The sequence below is a fragment of the Coenobita brevimanus genome, chromosome 85, assembly GCF_032717465.1.
Source record: "Coenobita brevimanus isolate Jiangsu-jjx chromosome 85, ASM3271746v2, whole genome shotgun sequence".
NCBI classification, from domain to species: domain Eukaryota; kingdom Metazoa; phylum Arthropoda; class Malacostraca; order Decapoda; family Coenobitidae; genus Coenobita; species Coenobita brevimanus.
The window spans coordinates 4,954,253-4,977,592 of record NC_137038.1 but is presented as its reverse complement, the minus strand read 5'-3'; the positions used below and the strand labels follow the sequence as shown (position 1 = coordinate 4,977,592).

Genomic DNA, 23,340 nt, shown 5'->3' with positions numbered 1-23,340 from the left:
CCACACCTACCCTACAACGTTCCTTCACTTCTTCATTCGTCAACCTGTCCCTCCACGTCACTCCACATGCTCCTCTCAAGTAACTCATTTCCACTGCTCTCACTCTTGACTTGTTCCCCTCTTGCAAGGTCCACGCCTCGCTTCCATACGTCAGGGTAGGGATCACAATACCATCATGCAGTGACTTCTTAACTTCCATACTCACCTCCCTATTTCTCATCACTGCTTTCAGTGTACCAACAATCTGTTTATGATCAGTTAAAATAACTATTTAGATGGTGTAATTTTCTTACTGGACTACTGTATATACTGTATGTGCATTATTTGGTGTAAAAAAAAAAAAAAAAAGAAACAGGCAAATGCTAGAAGCCTACAAGCCACGTGTTTATATGGATTTTATTCCTTCTTTTCACCCAGCATGCGTTTACGTGTGTCATCAATGGTATTTGGTGTGGCTGTGAGTCTGGCTACATTGGTGCTACTTTATCAGGTCCTCAGCCTTCCCCCAGACACACACAACCCAGGAGAGGAAAAGGTTAGTCAGAAAAACATCCACATCCTCTTGAATCTGTAGCTCTTGAGATGTGCCATCATTAAAAAGATGAATAGGTTACTTGGCATGTAGAACAGAACAGTACTGTATTGGCAAAGTTTTTATGGTATTTTGTGTTTAATTCAGTCTTTGAATGTAGGTAGCTTATATATATATATATATATATATATATATATATATATATATATATATATATATATATATATATATATCTAGATATATATATATATATATATATATATATATATATATTACTATATAATGTGGTCGTATGGTATAGGTGATGCTCACATTTAACAAATCACTACAATGAATCTGAGTGGGGTAGCTGTGGTGACCATCAAAGAGCCAAACCTCATATGCCCCTACACCTTTCCATTAGAAGGACCTTGGTCCACTGCAGGTGAGGTAGTGTCAACCACATGGGGTTGCCTGATCCTTGCGTGGTGTATGTAGTATACTGTACCTGTACAATGGCCCCACAGAAACAGTTTCGCACCTGTTGTCGACAAGTCTGCTCAGCCATACAAACCAGGGTTAAGCAACAACAACAGCAATGACTACCATGCCATCTTTCTCAGTATTTTTGTAACTACCCAAGGTTTCTTCAGTTTGAGAGGCCTACTGTACTTAAAGAGTTAAAGAAGGCTACCTATAATCCTTCCGGTTCAAAACTTGTCCTACACCAAAAAGTCATCTGAAGGTAACAAAAATGAAATGGAATACATATCACTAAATAATGTAGCAGAATTCTACCAATCCCAATATTTTTCTGCTTATTGCAATTATCAGCTTCAAGTAAAGCACATTATCCCTCTCCATACTGACTAGCAACACAACCAATAAATATGGGAGTAACAAGCAGCTTCAGAGATTCATGTCACAAAAGAGAACTCCTTCACCACTAGGACATATTTTTCATTTTATTCAAGTTAGGAAGGACTTCTGGTGGTCACTATTGTTGCTGCTTTATTCCAGTGTCTGGTTAAGCAGACCTGTCGACCACAGGTAAGGAATCGGTTCTATGGGATTATCCTACAGATATAGTACCATACATAAACCATGTGAGATTTGGCCAGTGGCATGCACAGATAATCTGAGGGGCAGGGCCTTTTGCTTTAAAAAAAAAAAAAAAAAAAAAAAAAAAGGAGGAGGAGGAGGGGGGGGGGATTTCAATACGACCAATAGTAGTCGATGATATCACGAAAAACTTTAAAAACTCACGAGTAAATGTTATAACTGAGAGAGTGTTGGGGAAACGAGGAAGGTATGGAGGAGGGATGGGAGGGGGGGAGAAACAAGGTTGTGGGCAGGAGTCTTTCCCTTCTGTCATGAGGCGGAAGGGCGCTTTTACTGTACATTTACTCGTGGCTTGCGGTCTGTTAGATGCTGAGTGGCCATACGGAAATACAACTCACAGTGACCGAGGGACTTTCGATGTTCGGTAGATAGGCGGACGGCCGCAGTCGCTGAACATGTACTCGTGGCTTGCAGTCTGTGTTACGGTCTCGAGGGCAGTTAGGAAAGACTTTGCCTGGTGGCCGTGTGACTTTGGACATTGGGTGGGGATGCATACGGACGTTGTGACACTGCTTGTGGGTTACGGTTGTATTATTCAGGTGCTGGAGGCTCATTGGGAGTGATCAGACGAGCGTGTGACTTAGACCATTCAGTACAGAGGCGGATGGATACTTTAGCTTTGGTTTTGGGTTACGGCCTACTTCCTGCTCACGGCTTGAGCCCAGCAGCCACGATACTGAATGTTTGAACATGTCGGCTGGCCGGCCGAAGTTCTCGGGGACTTTTACGTCTGAATAATAGCAGGTAAATTCAGATAATAATTTAATAGAGCCAAGGTCCTGCGTCCAGACAATGAACACGTTTGGATACTGCATGTCCAGATAAATGAGGGACTACTATATATACTGTATGTGTATACTGTATATAGTATGTTAGAAAATCGTTTCTAAATATCGCAACTCTTACTATACAACTGATACTGTAAATTTGGTGAAATGGCCCAAGCAAGCATTAGAGATAATAGTAGAGGTTAAATGGCAGGCTTCTGCAATCTAATGTGTACTTAACCCCCATGAATGCAATGCTTTTATGTATGTATATCTATCATTCTATCTCTCTGTCTATCTGTCTGTCTATCTACCTGTCCATCTATCTGTCTACATACACAGGAATCGCACTGCCAATCACCAGTGTCGCGATTGGCAGTAAAAAATAATTTTAGGTGATAGTTTTTAGAGTTTTTAATCCTTTAAATGAAAGAGAAATGAAATGGTAAAAATGATAAAGTAGAATTGAATATTATGTTTTAACATGAAAAATAAAGACTAAGAATATATATATATATCTGTATACAGTATATCTACTGTATCTCTCTATCTATATATCCATATCTATATCACTCTATCTGTCTATCTATCTATCTATCTATCTACAGTGCTCGTCAGAAGTATCAAGCTCCCTGCGTCCCTCCTACGAAACAAACCTTTCGACATTGAAAAAACATATAAATGATGCATTGTATTTACCTTTAATGCTTGGTAGGGTATCCTTTACGGTTCTTCACGAACCTGAGACATTTTGAAAGTGAAAGGGCGAGGTTCCTGAGGTGCTGGAGGGGTATTTTGTCCCAGGAGTCATGAATGGCTGCTTCCAGCATAGGCAGAGAGTTCACATCCTTCTCTTGGATATTCTTCTTTACGAGGTACCAGAGGTTTTCTAATGGGTTGAGGTCTGGGCTATTGCCTGGCCAGTCTTTTATGAATGATACCTCGCAGTCACGAAGCCAATTGGTGACCGATTTGGCTTTATGAGCAGGTACACCATCCTGCTGAAACACTCGTGCACCTGTGAGCTCAAAGAACTCAGGTAAATGATCACAAAGAAGCTCCAGATAAACGTCCTGATTCAATCTGCAGTTCTTGGGAAGCACAACAAGCTTCCCCAAACCTTTACCAGAGAAACAAGCCCATACCATGAGTGAATCAGGGTGTTTAAGTATGCTTTCCATGTAAGGGGGGTCAAGCGGGTCACTACCTTTGCGCCAGTACACCCGTGCTCCTCGATTACAGGTAACACTAAATGTTGCCTCATCAGACCACAACACTGACAACCATTGCTCCTCACCCCAGTTAAGGTACTTGTTAGCAAAGGCAAGCCTACGAAGTCGCTGGTAACGTGTAAGAAGAGGCTTTCTCACAGGCCTGTGACTTGTGTAACCAAGTTCATGGACTCTTCGAGACACCGTGCGCACAGATACCTCACCAAACACTTCCGGGTTGCTCGCCTTTATTTTCCTTGCACTCACACGAGGATTAGACTCCACTGCACGTTTTAAAACATTAACAGACCTCAGGGAAGTTTTCCTGGGCCTACCAGACTGCAGTTTCTTTGTGGGAATGTCACCACTATTTTCTGCTCGAAAACGGGCGCACCACCTACCACTGTCGATCGAGTCACACCAACCAATTCACTAATTTCCTTCGTGGGATGGCCTGCCTCCTTTAGAGCAATGATCTGGGATATGATTTCACTCGAAAGTTCACGGGTAGGGGCCATAACAAAGTGGCGAAAGCCAAAACACTGTGGGACACTAGGTAAAAAATGGTGCAATAAGAGAGGGAGACGCGGCGAGTTCCTCTCTCTCACGCAGCCCGTAGGCAACTCTTTCAAGAGTGAGGAAATTTTGTCACTGGAGTCATTGTTGAGGCAAAAGGACAATATATTTTTACTATATTCAGGAAATTCCTTCACTTGAGTCGCAGCTGAGGCAAAAAGGATACATATAATAAGGAATGTATGTATAGTCTTTACTACATTAAGGAAATTATTGTTGTACTCTTCTGTACTCTTTTTACTTTAATTTGACCCAGATTTTTGTCTATGCAGCTTATTTCATCCAGTTCAATGCCAGAAAAAGACAATACTGCAGCTCTTCTTCCTTCCCTAGCATTTTTTCACGACAAGCATTAGATTTTTTTACCAGTGTGTTCTTACAACTCCTTATGAATGATGAAGAGATGTCAGTTTTAGGCCAAGTTAGTGTAAAAAGAATATATATTAGTGTGTAAGTAAAACAACAGGGTGATAGATTTTTCAGCATATTTTCACCCCATTCAGGAAATTCTTTCACTGGAGTCACGACTGAGACGCCTGGAGAACAATATTCAGTCCAACCAACACACCATATCTGAAATAAAGAACCTGGTGCATCAACTGGCCAAGACCAACTCCAAGGCCAACTCAGTTCTAGGGCCGCAGTATGGGGTGGTGGCTGGCAACAAGTTTATGAGGTGAGAGGGAGATTGCAGTCCAGTGTTATTCGGATGGGATTGGAGGAAAAGTAAATCATTGTTATCATCTTCATCTTTAGCATTATTCTCATCTTTGGTGTCATCATCAGTATTATGGTCCAGTCCCTCTTATGATAGATCTTGCTGGTTTTATTTGAGATGGAATTAATGTTAGATCCTCCTCCTCCTCCTCCACCTCCTCCTCCTCCTCCTCCTCCTCCTCCCCTGCTGCTGCCACTGCTGCTACCACCACCATCAACTCAGTTCTGGGGCCACAGTATTGGATGTTGTTCCAGAACTTTAGTTGTAGTTGCAGTTGCAGCCCCAGGCTCATCTGAACATGAACCCACTGGAAAGGAGGTCAGAGCTGCCCTTCTGCAGTCAACCATTCTCCTTTTGAGGGAGACAAAGGGCTTGAGAAATGTTTGTATGACTGGACAGTTCCACCACCCTGTCATATCAGTGCCACCATATGAAGATATGCCTCTCAGGCACCGGCAAGAAGTTGTCCTTCCTGTTACCATTAGCGTCATCTTTATTATCATCATCATCTTCCCTATCATCTTCATCTTCATTATCATTATCATCTTCCTAATCATCATCATCTTCATCATCATTTTCATTAACATCATCGTCTTCCACGTCATCTTCATTTTCATTGTCATAATTATAATTAATCAAAGCCCAGCCACACTTGTATAATTTTTTTTCAAGTTTCATCTGTCTTGGCATAAGAGAATAATTTGGTAATGTATCAGTCCATGCAGTGGTCTTGTCTCATGTTGATTATTGTAATTCACTGTGGGTTGGTCTTCCAAATAATATACTGTATTAACAAAAGTTCAGTCTGTGTTGAACAGGGCAGTAGGGCTTATCTTTGGTCTCCCCTCGAGAACCTCAGCTACCACATTTCTGATTGAGTTGCATTGGTTACCAGTAAAGGTTAGAATTGAATTTAAACTGTGTCTTATTACATTCAAGGTTCTTAAGTTTGGTGAACCAAAATATCTTGCTGAATTGTTAAAATTCCTATCAGCACGCCCGGGTGTGATGTTACGCAGTGAAGATGATTCCTTGCGTCTTGACGAGGCGGGAGCCATTCACCAGTCATCTTTCTCTGATCATTGTTTTGTGTATTGAGCCCCTAGATTATATAACAGATTGCCATTGTTCATAAGACAACTCTCTTCAGTTGAATCCTTTAAGAGACAGCTGAAAGCCTTTCTTTTTTCAAAATGCTATGACCTGGAGAGAGGTACTATGTCAGATGATTATAGGGTTTAATTATTGCCACTTTCATATATATATGATATAGCATATATTATAATGAGAAATGTCTTAATTCTTGTAATTGTAAAAATAATGTATGTGTGTCGAGCGCTAGTGAATTCCCAAAGGAAGAACTGGCGCTTTTGAGAAACAAAAGGCCAGATTATTATTATTATTATTATTTTTATCATTATCTTCATATCCCTTTGTCTTTTATCATCATCATCATCATCATCATCATCACAGTCCCAGTGCACATGTGTTAGGGTTTTCTGATACATCATCATCATCATCATCATCATCATCATTATCATCACAGTCCCAGTGCACATACTGTATGTTAAGTTTTTCTGAAACATCATCATGATCATCTTCATCATCTTCATTGTCTTTGTTGTCGTCACAATACCCTTGTGTTAGGTTTTTCTAGTACTGTTTCATCATCTTCGTCACAGTCCAGTCTCACTTATGTTAGATTTTTTAAAATATGGTATTAAAGGAAAATTAGACCATCATGATCATTGTTATCTTCCCCAAGACCAGGTACCGGTACATTTGGGGGCTGTAGTACTGTATAGGGTGGTGGCTGGAAGATTGTTTATGAGGTAAAAGAGAGATCACAGTTCCAGTGCACTTGTGTTAGGTGTTGTTTTAATCATTTTACCATTACCTGGCCCAGGTTTTTGTACTTTTGCAATTTATTTCACTTAGTTCCTTGTCAGAATAAGACAGTAATGTAGCTCTACATCCATTCCATAGCACTTAATGACAGGCATCATATTCTTATCAATTTCTGGCCACAACTCAGTAATCAAGGTGGACACATAGCATTCTTAGTCCAAGCTAGAGTAAAAAGGACATAGTATATCAGTATCTTTATCATCATCATCATCAATCAGTCAGCTACAGTTCAGTCCTTTGGTTAGATTTTATAGTTTTATATGATGTGATCTATCTATCAATATACCTAGGCTGCTTCCCTCAAGGAAAGGGAGGTAGCTGAGACAGGACGACACACTTCCCATTTACTCATCCATTCAAACACATTCATTCGCATCTTAGCCTCAAAGGGGAGAACGGACAGATCCTCACCGCACCACACTGCACAAGGGTCAACTGCGCAATGCAATCAGTGACATCCGTAGCAGGGCCCGACAGCAGAGCTGGTTTACCCTTGCCACATCATAACAGACCCATCCCCTTACCCGCACCTGACCTGACTAGCTGATCAGATCAAATGCGGGAGAATATCCCCTCAGGGCTGCGTCATTACTTATTCATTCACAATTTCTCTCCATTTATTTCTGTCACGCACAGCCACTCTTCCTTGCTCAACAGACATCCCCCTCGCATCCAGCGCTACCTTCACACTGTCCATCCATCCTATTCGTGGTCTTCCTCTCAGCCTTACACCTTTCACATCAGATCTAGTTATCTTTTTCACCAATCGCTCATTATCCATTCTCACCATATGCCCAAACCATCGAAACACCCTCTGCTCAACTCTACCAGCCAGCTCCCGAACAACTCCAGTTTTCCTTCGCACTTCATCATTTCGCACTCGATCCATACGCGTCACTCCACACATACTCCTCAGACACCCCATCTCCATTACATTCAAACTTTTCCTCCCTGCTACACCCATATTCCATGTTTCAGCCCCATATAACGCGGTCGGTACCACAACACTCTCATACAGCCTTCTCTTTACATCCAGTCTAAGCGAACGACATCTAAACACTTTTTTCATTCCTCCCAGCACCTTTCCTACTTCATTTATTCTAAACTTCACTTCTGCATCTATTCTTCCATCCACAGCAACATGTGACCCTAGATATTTAAAACACTCTACCTCCTCAAGCAACTCACCATTCAAAACTATATTCATCCCCCTACCATCTACCAACCTCGTACACTTCATCACTTTACTCTTATTCTCATTTACTTTCAATTTCCTCCTTTCACACACCCTTCCAAACTCCTCTACCAACTGTCACAATCTCTCCTCTGAATCAGCCACCAGTGCAGTATCATCTGCAAACAGCAGCTGCTTCAGATTCCACTCTCCACCATCAACATTCACCAGACTCAGACCTCCACCTAAAACTCTTGCATTCACCTCCCTTACAACACCATCCATGTAAATATTAAACAACCAAGGCGACATCACATCCCTGTTGCAGCCCCACTCTCACGGGAAACCAATCACTCACAGCATTTCCCACTCTTGCACACGCTCTGCTATTTACATAAAAACTTTTCACCCCATTTAGTAACCTACCATCAAGTCCATACAATCTTAAAACAGTCCACAAAGCCTCCTTATCAGTTCTATCATATGCTTTCTCTAAATCCATGAATGCTCAAAACACATCCTTGCCTTTCGCTAAATATTTTTCACACACTTGTCTCACAGCAAACACCTGATCCACGCATCCCCTCCCTTTCCTAAAGCCACACTGCTCATCACCAATCACTCCCTCTGTACCCTGTCTAACTCATAATTAACACTCTACCATAAACCTTACCTACAACACTCAAAGACTTATACCTCTAAAGCTAGTACATTCATACTTATCACCCCTGCCTTTATACAACGGGACCACACAAGCACTTGCCCGGTCAATTGGCACCATACCTTTCACAAAGCACACATTCAACAATCTTACTAACCAGTCAACAATAGTCACTCCACCACCCTTCAGGCATTCCACAGCACACCCATCCATACCAGCTGCTTTCCCTGTTTTCATCTCCTTAACTGCCTTCTCCACTTCCTCCTTCATGATCAAAGAATCATTCAACTCTCCCAACACATTTATTCCTTGTACCCTTTCATCTGCTACAATCTCAGCCACCCTTTTCTCCTTTACATTTAACAATCTTTCAAAATACTCTGCCCATCTCTTCCTTACTACATCCATCTCAATTAACATCCTTCCATCCTCTGCTTTTACTCATTCTTCCTTCCCAGACTCTCCCTTTCGCACCCTTTTCACCTCCTTCCAAAACATTTTCTTATTCTGTTGAAAATTCTCTGTCAGCTGCCTACCCCACCTCTCATCTGCTGCCACTTTTGCATCACGTACAGCCCTTCTCGCCCTATTCCTCTTTTCCTTATACCTTTCATACGACATCTCATCCTTCCTCTGCAGCCACACTTCATATGCACGTCTCTTCTCAGCCACAGCCATACTTACTTCCTCGCACCACCATTCACTTCCTTTTCTTACACCACCACCCACACGTCTCACACCACACACCCCTGCTGCATGCCCCACCACAGCACTCTTAACCCCTACACCGCAGGCTTGTTTACCAATAACTTGCGTGTGCCGCGGGGTTATTTGGGCTCCGACAGACTCTCAAAAAATATTTGCCAAAAATCAGTTATTAGTCCTGGAATAATAAAATTACATATGCTTATGGCACATACCTTCAGCTTTCTCCTGGAATGATTGTTGAGCCTTCGTCGGTTACCGTAGGACTTGTGGAGACCTCTGAAGTAGGGTAACGAAGTCTCCACTTTACACTTCCCGACAACCCGTAATATGATTACCACAGCCAGATACAAACACTATAAACACTATTCTACAATTTTCAAGTAGTTTGGGATCTATACTAAAAAAAAAAAACACTGTGAAAGCAATGGAAATTACGAGCGCGTCTGATCGTCGCACTGGCACTAGTTCGCTCATGGTAGCCTGTCATTTATTATTCATAAAACCCCTCACACTTTATATTTCTATTACTATATAACACTTATATATATCTACAGTCTTTATCCATAAGTTTCCTTCAGTAGTATTAGTTTATTGTCACTGTAGGGATTCAATTTCTTTCAGTAAAATACGTAGCATTCACTTTCTCGTCCTGTATACTGGCATTGAGAGTGAATGTCACTTTCATCTTCACTCTCATAACTCATAGCATTCAGACATGCTAGAGTGAAACTTTCACTTTCATTACTCCTAGGGTATATACTCGTAATCTTATAATACTACTCATTTACATTTCTATTTACGTTCTCTATTTTATTTACGTTATTTACATTTCTATTTTATTTACACTGTGTTGTGCACTGTCACTTGAAATAACTTATAAAACTATTTTCCATTGTTCACGTATATTTACATTCATTACTTTCACTTGCTGTTTACACATTATTTACACATTATTTACAATTCCACTTGCACTGTTTTACTCAATAGAAAGATCATAGTCACTCTTTTATCAATTGTCAGCCCTTTACCTCTTTCCACACGAGGTTTAGTAGGGGGTAAAGGTCACAGAGCCATTTGCATGGGGGTGAAAAAAAGGCCTTGAAGTCAGCAAGATGAAACGTACGTCCTCTCACTTCAGAAGATGAGAGTACACTGATAACGCAGGGGCAGCCTAGAGGCCTGCTTTAGGGGTTATTCAGAGTTACCAATATTACTTCTTGAAACAGCTAAGTCTAGCACTGATATGATTGGCAGGAAATCTAGACAATACATTATAAATCTGGTAGTTCCAGGTGAATGTAAATATTCTCCCTTCCCTCCTTACATGTATATTTATTACGAAAATAGATTAGAGGCCTACTTAGGAGATATATAATCAGAGCTACCAATGTTAAATCTTGAAACAGCTTTGTGTAGCACTGATATGATTGGCAGGAAATCTAGACAATACATTATAAATTAGGTAGTTCCAGGTGAATGTAAATATCATTTAGGCTTCTCCCTTCTCTCCTTACATGTATATTTATTACGAAAATAGATTATACGGCATATTTCAAGGGGAAAAAAACAGCGAAAATTAGCGAACGAGTGCACGTGAGGTGTTGTCAGGTGATAATTAGCCAATTCCAGGTGTATGGCACTCTCACTTACCTGATTTCTTACTTGTATATATTATTTGGTATAAGAATACGACATAGGGCTTATTTCAATGGATGAAATCAGTGAAAAATTCCAGGGAAGATTTACTTAGCGTAGCATGGCCGGGCAGGCGAGAGCATAGGGTAATGGAGGGGGGGTGGGGAGGGGAGTCAAGAACGGGGAGAAATGGCTAAATTGTCAACAATGGATGGGAGTACAGATGAGATTAGGAGTGCTGACTAGTGTTGGACATTGTCAGTACTGATAGATGATACAAGCCCCCACTGGAAAGCCCGGGTGAATTCAAAATAACACAGAATCACAAAAGCGACGCCCCGCGGTATGATCCCTTGCTCCCAAGCGTCACGAAAGTGACGCCCCGCGGTTAAGGGGTTAAACAACAGCCATTCCTCCTCCACACTGCCATTTTCCTGATCTTTCACTGCATTCCACTCATCTTTCAATTTCTCCTGATACTCTATATTTTTCTCTCTTTTATCCAACTCACTCACTTTCAAAACCTCCCTGCCACACCTAACCCTCCTAGCTCTCACCAATCTCTGACCTACTCTTAACTTTCCCTCCACCAGGTAGTGGTTAGACATACCTCCCCCCTCCCCTCTCAGAACTGTCACATCCAACAATCTTCCTATTACATTCCTAGACACAACCACATAGTCCATCAAAGCTCTATCAACAGCCCTTCCACCCTCCTGTCTCACCCATGTATACTTATTCTTCTCAAACAGCATATTTCCAATCACCATCTCTCACTCAACACACATCCCTATCATTCGTTCCCTATTTTCATTTCTTCTAGGCACACCATGCATACCAGCTACACCTTCAGCTGTTACATTTCCCACTCTAGCATTCAGATCTCCCATCATTACCACATTCACTTTGCTGCAAAACTGCAGACACTCATCAACATCATTCCAGAAAGACTCCCTCTCTTCTTCATCCCTTTCACTACCAGGCCCATATGCACTCACAAACACGCACAACTCCCGTTCAAATTTCGCTTTCACCCACATCAGTCTCGATGACACCTCCTTCCATTCAATCACACACTGCTGTACTTCTGGACTCACTAACAAGGCCACACCTTCTCTTGCCCTTCCTGTATCAGCACCTGACAATCTTCCATTCACACTTCCAAACATAGACTCACCCTTCCCTTTCATCTTCGTTTCACTCAGAGCTAACACATCCAACTTTCTTCTCACAAACATTCTCCCAATCTCCTCCCTTTTAGCCTCAATCGTACTACATCCACGCACATTCATAGACCTAATCTTCAGGGTACGGGGATAACTCCATCCTCCATCCCTTTCTCTGGCCTGTCTCTTTTTAGGAACTAAACAACAGAGGAGGGGGTCCCTAGTCCCCTCACCCCGCCCCTTTTAGTCGCCTTTTACGACACGCAGGGAATACGGTGGCAGTATTCTTCCTAACACAACCTGGCTGCAGAGTAGTAGTACCACCCCACAGTGCAGCCAGATTGTGTCCCCCCCGCCACAGGGGGGGATGATGTGATAGTAGAGGAAAATTAGATCATCAGTATATTTATTATTATCATCATCATTTTCTTCATTGTCATTTGTCGTCAATCATTGTCTTTTTTGTTGCCCCGTCTCTGGGGAACAAGATATTATTTTATATTTCAGCTATTACCTTCAGTCTCATCTTCACAAAATTTTGATGTTGAAGTTAACTTTGATATCAGTAGTACTTTCACACTTGTCTTCATATATGGTAATTGGATGATAACTGTGCTCCACAGGAATGGAATCAACACAGTAGGTGTTGCTGAGGTACCAGGCGGCCACAAATCCGGCACAGGGGGTCCAGAAGGCCCACTAGTACATTATAACCTCACATCAGCATCTGTCATGCAGGATGACTGTATATTTGCTCAGACACCACCGCCAGCCACTGAAGTTTTGGTACGTGCATTCATGTGTCTGTCTGTCTGCAGCCAGATGCTGCGGTCCCATTGGGAATGACCATGAAGATGACAATTTGTCACCCTCTCCTCCTTCATCAGGCTACCCTTCCATCAACTCACAACTTCATGATTCATATACCTCCTCGTACCATTCCTCCACCTTATCCTTGATCTCTTTCTCCCCCTCTTCCCCTCCACTTCACTTACGTGTACTCTCCGTGTTATACTGATGATAGATTCAAAAATCCTTTTCTTAACTTCATTGCACCTGATAGTACTATAAAGGATTTTATGGATGCCTATAGTGTTTTCTAAGAACATACTGAAAGGTAATAGCTATACAGTATTTTCACAGATACTTCCTCCAGCCATTGATGTATTATGTGAAGTTTGGGCAAAAGTTCTACCATTCCACTCCCATCAGCTGCGTACATAGCATGTGTCCATCACTTTTCTTCCTGATGCATTGTACTGTATTAGAGAATCAGTCTTGGGCAGAGGACATACCAAGCCTTTCTCAACCTAGAAATATTAAGCAACAAAGGAAAAGGAGAAGCAGAAGAGGTAAAATATTGAGCAGAGAAGCATACCAAGGCTCCCAGAATAGGAATATAAGCCAGCAGAGAAAACTGAAAAGCAGAAGAGATGAAATAGTAGGTAAACACTTTTGTACAGATCAGAGGTTTAAGAATACCATAATCATTGAGGTTTGTTAATGACATAATATTGCAAGCATGTAGTCACCAGTCACCAAAGTATTTGTAACTGCCTTTGTATATTGTTACTGTTGTGACAGGTGGTGGTGATCACCATCCACTCACTGGATGTAGTGCTGCTCTTGGGTGACTACCCTTTCCTCTCTTCCTTCCTTTTTTCCTTCCTTTCTCTTTTCTTTCTTTCATTCTTTCCTCTTCCTTCTGTCTACGGGTGACTCTACACTAAGTGACAAGCCAAATGGTTTCCTGTACACCAGGAAACCATTTACTACACTGGGTGGTAACTATCTATCTATCTATTGCCAGACGGCTCAATGCCGTTTGGGGTGGCCACAAACAAATCGCCTCCAAGTCGCCCTGTCCCTGCCATTTCACTGCCCTGCTCCCAACTCACACCCCCCTCTCTCATATACCTCTCCATCCCATCCCTCCATCTCATCCTCGGCCTCCCCCTCCCTCTTCCCCCTTCCACCTCACTCACATACACTCTCTTCGTCAGTCTTTCACCCTCCATCCTCTCCACATTTTTTTTTTTTTTTTTTTTTTTTTTTTTTAATGTGTCCGACTCTGGGCATAGGCTTCACAGCCTGCTATCAAGGCCCATCAGTCCTCCTACATACCATACACCTCTACATGTCACCACTTCGGCGCTAACACCCACCGTCCATATTGAATACATGCTAGGACTGTCTCATACAGGACTGGTGTATTGGTATTAGCGGGGGTATTTTTACGACATGTCGGCAGGTCTTCTGGTAGATCAGTAAAGCCTGATTTAATGAAATTCAAATCCTTAAACTGGTCCCTGCCCCAGCCGGGATTTGAACCTGGGTCCGTTAGGACCGCACGCCACCTCTCTACCGGTTGAGCCACCGCCTCAGTGTGTTCCTCATAACGCTTCCTATCACATCCACATCCACACCACAACGCTCCTTTATATCCTCATTCGTCAGCCTGTCTCTCCATGTGGGTGGTAACCATATAATTAAATTATGGTGCCTGGTGGTTTAATGGGTAATTAGGGTGCTCCAATCAGATTGAGCTGGTGCAGGCTTATATCCAAGGGGTGGTTGGGGTTTACTGCTGGACTTCTACGCTCATCATGGTGCAACACTGGATTAGATGATGACGATATTGGCTTCTGCACTCCTAATGAGGCACCAAAGGTTTGGATGATGGATGGATGACAAAACTTTGGAAGAACATAGTAGCTAATACAAAGCCATAACTTTTGGTACAGATGCTTCCACTTGCCACTAATGTATTGTCAGGTACAGATGCTTCCACTAGTCAGAAATATATTGTCAGGTACTAGTTTATGCTGGTCAGAGTTCTCAAAATACCATGGCTGTTGAGGTTTGGTAATGACGTAGTTAGACAATGCAAGCCCATAAGTTTATACAGTGCTTACACAGACACTTCCACTAGCCACAGATTTGTAGGCAAGTTCATCTTGATACCGACATGTTTCATCCACTTAACTTGGTGGAGATTTTTGTCCTTTTGCAAGCCATTCCCTATAACTCAATGCCAGAGTAAGAAAACATTGCACCCCAACATCCTTTCCACAGCATTTCTACCTGAGTGGCAACATAGTCTTATATAAATCTGGTTATGATTCTGAAGAGGGATGCCTTCATACAATGGCACCAGTAGAGCTGGGTAGCTGCCCAGTTAAACAAATGTTCATTCCCACCTATCCCCCTAAAGAGACATGGAAGACTGCCATAGAAGGGCAGTTTCAGCCAGGAGTCCTCTAGGATCATTTTTCAAAAGAACCTGGGGCCACAATTGCAACTGATTCTGATTTCATGTTTCAGGTGAGTGTTCAAGATGGATATGGCAATTTTAGACGGGTTTAAAGTAATCTCTGAAAGTTGAGGAGCTGAGGATCAAAAAAGTGGCAGATGAATACAGGACCAAAGTAAGGGAGGAGTTAGAATCAGTGAATTGGAATGAACTGGATCTGGACAGCTTGTGGAATGCATATAGGGATTGCTTAGGAATGCCAAAGCAGTTTGTGGTGTGGCAAGAATAACAATAAAGAAGAAAGGTACAGCTTGGTGGGATAAAGAGGTTAAGAGAGCAGTGGAGGAAAAGAGGAAGAAGTGGCTAGAGTGTATACAGAACAGGGGTTCAGTTAAAATAAGAGCAGAATATATTGAGAGCAAGAATCACGGAAAGAGACTAGTGAAGAGGATAAAAGAGGAGGTAAATGATGATCTAGGAAGGAAAAGGAATGCAAATTACTTCAAAGATAGGAAGTTATTCTGGAAAGAAGGTGCGGAAACGTAGAAGTGACAGTAAAAAGAAATGTAATAGTGTGAAGGATGTAAGTGGGGGATTATTAGACCATGGGGATGAAGTAAGGACCGGATGCAAAGAACATTTTGAAAGTCTGGTGAATGGGAATGGAGAGAGCAAAGCAACTGTTAACATGATTGATTTGGGGGTGTACAGAGAAGGAAAGCAGTGCTGAGAAACGTGAGACTCGCAGAAGTGAAGAAGGCCGTGAAGTGGCTGAAAAATGGGAAAGCAGCTTGGGTTGAGATGTATGCAGAGATGATTAAATGTAGTGGAGAGAGCGGAATGAAGTGCTAGTTGGATATACGTAAGAAGGCATGGATGAGTGAAACTGTGCCAGTAGAGTGGAAAGAGACAGTGATTGTACCCCTGTGCAAAAATAAGGGTGAGCAAAGTGATTGCAAGAATTGTTGTGGCTTAAGTTTATTGAGCGTGGTAGGGAAGGTATATGGAAGAATTATTATAGAGAAAGTAAGTGAGATATCAAAAGTCCTAGTGAGTGACAAACAGTGTGGTTGTAGGAGTGGCAGAGGATGTGTGGATCAAATAATTGCAGTGATACATAGTGGAGAAGGCTTGTGAGAAGGGCTATATGGTGTTTATGGCATATATGGATCTGGGAAAAGCATACAACAAAGTAGACAGAGAAGGATTGTGGAAGGTTTTGCACATGTATGGTGTAGATGGTAAGCTGCTAGGTGCTGTCAAGAGTTTTTGTGGTGGTAGTGAGGCATGTGTAAGGGTAAATGAGCATTTAAGTGAATGGTTCATGATCAGTGAGGGCGTGTGACGAGGTTGTGTGATGTCCCCATGGTTGTTCAATATATATATGGATGGGATGATGAGAGATGTAAAAACACAAGTAATTGAGAGTGGGATGTCATTGGTAGTGAATGGTGATGGATGGAATATCTCAAATTTGTTTTATGCTAATGATGCAGTGCTACTTGCAAATACCAGACAAGAGTAGTGCAGAGTTTTGTAAATTTCTGTGAGGGTCGTGCTTTGAGAGTAAATAGTAGTGTGGTGGTTATTGAGAGAGAAGGTGACTCCCAGTGTGATGTTACAGTGCATGGAGAGAGACTGGAATTTGTGAGAGAGTTCAGATACCTGGGTACAGTGATAGAGAGGAAAATGTGCAAAAGAAGTGGAAAGTAGAGACACAAGAAAGGAAAGTAGCTGGTGCGATGAATTCCTTGATAAGAAACAGAGGCTTGTGTTGCAGCTATGCGAGACGTACATAGAGGAATATTACTGCCATCTTTAACATATTGATGTGAAACTATGGCGTGGCATGAAAATGAAAAGTCAAGAGTAAGAACAGTGGAGTTCGGATTGCTGAGGAATGTACTGTATATGGAGTACAGAGAGTGGATAGGATAGGGGTACGTGATTCGTGAAAGATGCGGAGTGAGGAAGTCTGTGGACACCAGAATCGAAGAGAGTGTACTGTACTGAGATGGTATGCTCATATGGAAAGAACAGATGACCGTAGAAGGGTGGAAAAGGTATATTCAAGTGAATTTGAAGGAGGGAGGAGGCGAGGTAGTCCAAGAAGAAGGTGGAGGGATGTGGTGGGTGAGTGTGAGCAAGAGAGGTATGGAAATCCATGAGGCTAAAGGACTGACAAGAGATTGAGCTGACTGGATGAATTTTGTGCAGAAAAGTGCATGACCAGAGATTTGGCACCCCTTTTTAATGTGACAGCGTTCGGATTGGGTCTATCAGATAGGTACATGTGAAGCTACAAAACGTGGTGAAATTTTGTTGGCATATCAGATGGGGCCAGGACTTCGAGGGCTTGAATGATGAGTGAATGGAAGCGCAGCCCATTGAACTGGGCAAACTTTGGCTGTCTTGACATTGCTACTCCTCACCTTGCCCTAGGGTGGGAAAGGAGGTCTGGATGATGATGATGATGAGGATGATGATAAAGTACTGTAATCACATTTATACTGTAGTTAGTTTCATAGACTGATAACCATATGAATCTAGTGACATATTTTTTTCTTTGTTCTTGCCACGAGCAGACAATTTTCTTCGGCCAAGGGGAGATTCCCCCCCCTCCCCTGAAGAATTAAGAGATGTGGGAGCCATCACTAATGCCTTCACATCTTGAGGACTGTCTTAAATGGATGATGTAATCTGGTGGTAGCAAAAATGAATGAGAAATAAGTCATCAGATTGTAAAAGATTAGCAGTGGCAACAGTGACCCTTGTTGTAATACCCCCATGTCTTGTTTTCATGACAGTTAGTTATTCATTCAGTCTGTCAGTTATGTTTGTTTGTATGCCCCCCGACCTGTTATATTTGGCATTTTTTATAACTACTGACCTTTTTTTTTTTTTTTTCCCATATAATACATAGTCATATAGCCAACAAATGGATGCCTGCAAGCAGAGCTGGGCACTACAAATGAAAATTCACTTCCACAAACCCAAACTATTACCTTCTGCAGCAGCAAATCCGCATACTTGTTGAAATTTGCGGTTCCGCAAACACAGACCATTTGTATTCCTTTCATTATCACGGTATCAGCTTCATTTTATTATGGATACCATTAGAAGATTTTATTAAGATTATATTTTTCACAATCAAGGGGTTAAAAATCATCTTCAGTTACTCATCCACTGCAATTATATCTTTATTTACACTATTCTGACTAACAATAGTGACTTTATGAAGTTTGGAAATTGTCTGTAGTACTAAATGGGATGTATAAAATTATATTTATATTAAAACTAAATACAGTATATATATATATATATATTTTGTGGTAGGTGGGGGCGCTCACCATCCACTCACTTGATGTAGTGCTGCTCTCGGGTGTCTGCCCTTTCCTCTCCTCCATCCTTCTTTCCATTCTTCCTCTTGTGTCCTTCTTTCCTTCATTCTTTCCTCTTTCTTCTGCCTGCGGGTGACTTTACACTCCCTCTTGTGTCTTTCTTTCCTTCATTCTTTCTTCTTCCTTCTGCCTGTGGGTGACTCTACACTGAGTCACAAGCCAAATGGTTTCCTGTACACCAGAAAACCATTAACTATGCTGGGTGGTAACCATATAACCAAATTTTGGCTCCTGGTGGTTTAGTGGGTAATAAAGGTGCTCCAATCAGATTGAGCCGGTGAAGGTTTATATACAAGGGGTGGTTGGGATTTATTGCTCACGTAATGCCACTCAGGGATGAGTGAGGCTGGTCACTCTCATTTTAAATGCCAGGACCAACTTTCCTAGCCCCAGGCTCCTACGCTCCTCATGGGGCAACGCAGGCTTAGATGATGGATGGATGGACGGATATATATTTTTTTTTAAATAACATAACGGAGGAAAGAAAAACAAATGAATAAAAAAAAAAAAATCCACACACCAGATTACTGGTGTCCTCTGTTCATAAAATATCTGTAACAGTTAGACTTGAACAGCTGTGGGTTGAAATTTGGAGGGAAACAATTCTGGGGAAGCATGTTACAGAGAGATGCAGTTCGGGGAATGAAAGGATTTTGATAGAAGTTCTGCAATATGGCTGAGTGACATTCCAGTCATGAGCGCTACCAGATGCCTGTGCAGTACGAGGGAAGGCATGGAGAGGTGGCACCATGGACGGAACTTCGTCTGAGCATTTGCCAAAAAAATATCTGTAAAATAATGGAAGGGAGGCAACATTCCTTCTTACTTGCAGGGGAGGTAGTTTATTTGTAATGGCAGGGTTGTTAATAATTCTAACAGCTTTGTTCTGAATTTTATCTAGTTGTTTTAATGCAACCTCTCCACATCCATTCCATAAGGGTGAGCAATATTCAAGCTGGGATTTCACATGACTCTTATAAGTTATAGGTAACTGCTCATCAGCGAAGAAGTTACGGACTCTGTACAATAATCCAAGTTTCTTTGAGGCAGTTTTAGCAAATGATCTAACATGAGAAATCCAGCTGAGGGCATTGTTAAGTGAGACGCCAAGAATTTCAATACTTTTGGAGATGGTAATGCACCAAAGGTAATGTACGAATCTGGCAATATCTGTCTATTAGTAAATAGTATATACAGTATTTAGTTTTACTAGCATTAAAAGAGACAAGGTTGTTTTGTCTCCATTCACTGATCGTAGATAGGTTTTAATTTGTGGAGATGGCTGTACTGAGTTGAGAAGTAGAGATATTGGACTTTGTAAATGGGTGTCTGAGTGTGAATGAACTATGTAGTGTTGGGTCATCTGCGTATGAGTGGATGGGATTGTGGGTGACAGATAAGAGATCATTAATATGAACAAGGAATAGGGTTGGCGCCAGAACTGACCCCAGCAGCATGCTGGTGGTAATTGAGTAGAAATTGGAATATACATCATCTACTTTTACTCTTATTTTCCTGTCACTAAGATATGAAGAAATCAAAGGAACAAAAGACGTTAGTCCATAGCAAGGGAGTGTGGACAGCAGGGAACAGTGCTGTACTCTGTCGAAAGCTTTAGAAATATCAAGAGCTACTTCATGAGTTTCTCCATGTAGATCAATTGATTGATGGATGGTATGAGTTAGGAGATTGAGTATGTCAATGGTGGATCTTTTGTGGCGAAAACCATATTGTTTATCACTAATTAAGTTGTTGGATTCAAGATGTTTAACAATGTGCTTATTAATTAAAGTTTCAGATATTATTATATTTGTATATTAGACTGTTTTTACCACAAAACAATGTTACATCATTCACTGTTATATATAAATGAATTACATTATTACACTTCACAGCTAACACATGACAAGTTGACACACATGTCCACCTTTATTCCTCAGCCCTAACCTCCTCAGTCCTCGCTCCTCAGTCACAGTCAGACTCCTCCAACAACTGAGACAACACCATCTTGAGCAGGTCCATGTTGCCCATCATAAAAACAAACCACTCAAGAGGTCAGGCTGGTTTGTGGGCAGTTTTGTGTTTGCAGAAGTACTTCTGTGAACGCAAAACCGCAAATTTATGTAAAATTTGTTGCAAACACAAATCCACAAACAAAATCACACTTCCACAAGGGGAATTTGCGGTTTGTGGAAGTGATTGCGGAAGTTCCCAGCTCTGCCTGCAAGTCTGATGGGTTAAGACACCCAAACTGGATGTAGTTCATGAAAATTTAAATCTAGGAGGTAATTGAGGATGTATTGCACACATAATGCCACTTAGGGACAAGCAGCTGGTTACTCACCAATGCCTGGACTGGCAATGTAGCCTAGCCCTAAGGTTCTACACTCCTGATGGGACAGTAAAGGAATAGAGTAGAAACAAAACTAGGTGAATAGTTGCCCTTATTGTAACCCTCCTGGCCAAACTTCTTACTAGTGTTTTTTCCTCACAGATGGAAAATGTATACAAACAGTTAAAGTTTGATAACCCTGATGGTGGTGCATGGAAGCAGGGGTGGAACATAGAATATGATCCAAGTCAGTGGTCACAGCAGAAGAAATTGAAAGTGTTTGTTGTTCCGCACTCACACAATGACCCAGGTTAGTGCCAGTCAGTTGTTAACACTTTCAGTCTCCTGTGACTTACTGTCATACAATCATACCAAAAAATTATGCAATGCTTCCTCCTAAGAAATCATGATATTGAGGTTCAATCTGGTAGAGATGATGTTTTCTGTGGGGTGAAAGCTAAGCCAAGTGCCAGAACCAGCTAATTACTTCAGGACAGTTGGAGGAAACTGTTGGGAAAGAAAGAAATATGATTTATATAGTAAGATTTATAGCTGTGTAAGTTTCAGTATGGACTTTGACTCTTATTTACCTGCAGCTGAATTTCTTGCCTAATAGTGATAATTATGTGGCTAGTTACCAAGCTTGTAGCCACACTTCACTGTCAGTGTAGTACTTCCCAAGGCTGATAGTACTGTAGTCACCTATCAGCTGCCCCACTCTCAGTTGAGTAAAATAGTCTGGCATTAGCTGTAATAGATAGCTGAATTGTCTCAGCTGTGAGATTGTTAGTAATGTACAGAAATTCCTATCTTCATCGAAGAGATGCATTCTGAGAGTAAATCAGTTTGATGTGATTATACCTACATCAACCCCCTTTATGTATGACATGCATGTGAGTCATATTTTTTTTTTTTTTTTTTTTTTTTTTTTTTCCCATACCATTATACAGTATTCTGATGATGTAAATCAAGTTTTCTGTCAGTCTGGTATGCCATAGATTGATTTATTTATAGTGTATAGAGGAACTGCTATGGTCTATTTCATTACCTTCCATGACCTCGCAGGGTGGATCAAAACATATGAGCAATATTACCATGACCAGACCCGACATATTCTGGACCATATGGTTGAGAAGCTACCCCAGGACCACCGCCGCAAGTTTATTTGGGCCGAGATATCCTACCTCTCCATGTGGTGGGAGCAGCAGCCAGAGTCAGTCAGAACAACAGTCAGAAAGTGAGTGCAGTACAGGGGAGTGAGAGGGAGTGTCAGGTATACAGTCAGTCCTCAGTACTGTATATGCAAGGTATTTGTTGTACGTCTCACAGATTTTCCATACAACTGTTACTGTGAGTTGGAAGAATCTGGTAAGTCAACTTTATAGGTAGCAACAGAACTTAAACAGGTTATTTTTGTTATTTACTGTTGACTTCATAGCAAAACATGAACGAATCAGCTCTGGGATTGCCGTCAGAATGTCATCATTATATATGACTTTTTTTTATGCTACTATCCTGTTGAAACACTTTTAGTATCCGTCTTCGTTATCCCCTTCATAATTGAATTCTCTCCTTAAGCCGAATAAAAAAATCTGAAGGTAAGAGGAATAAAATAAAATAAATATGTCGCTGGATTCAGTGTAAGGCCATACATTTAAAGGAAAATTCCTTATTAAAGTTCCTTTGGTACCTATAAAGCTGATGTGCCAGTTCCTCCAATGTACAGTCATGAGCAAAATTTCACAAAGAGTCCAGTACCATCATTTTGTCCTGCAGTCTGTATTTCTTGTTCCTCCTCATATGACAGAGATTATCTTTCTTTCTGATACTCCTAGTGTGTGCTTCTTCTTGCTGTCACAGAAGCAAGTCACATAGGCCCTTCCATACTCACAGTTGTGAGAGAAGTATTGGCAAACTTATGATCATGGCTGTACACTAACAGTGGTGTGGAAAAAGTATTGATATTTTGGAACACATTACTACTGTAACATTTCAAAGACTTATTTTATGGACACCATCTGATAGGTACGAGGACTTCTTTTATTGATTTGATAGGTTATGGGTGTGGGTAAGAGTGGTGAAAAAGGTACACCAGACCCTCATTTTATGATGAACTGGTATACGATGAATCACTTAAACGATGACTAATGTGTTACTCATTTTTTTTATATATACTTGGCATGCAGAGAATGAAGGG

The 23,340-nt window shown here is 41.4% G+C and overlaps 1 protein-coding gene across 1 annotated transcript in view; it reads left to right on the top strand.

Annotated features, from left to right (window-relative positions):
• Positions 1–418: 418 nt before the first annotated feature.
• LOC145410338 (alpha-mannosidase 2x-like) overlaps positions 419–23,340 on the top strand; it is an 81,636-nt gene continuing 58,714 nt past the window's right edge. Inside the window, exons 1-5 of the mRNA XM_080280476.1 lie at positions 419–535; positions 4,691–4,863; positions 12,781–12,943; positions 21,306–21,453; positions 22,209–22,380. Coding sequence (XP_080136602.1) covers positions 419–535; positions 4,691–4,863; positions 12,781–12,943; positions 21,306–21,453; positions 22,209–22,380 — 773 coding nt within the window. The remainder of the gene's footprint in view (positions 536–4,690; positions 4,864–12,780; positions 12,944–21,305; positions 21,454–22,208; positions 22,381–23,340) is intronic.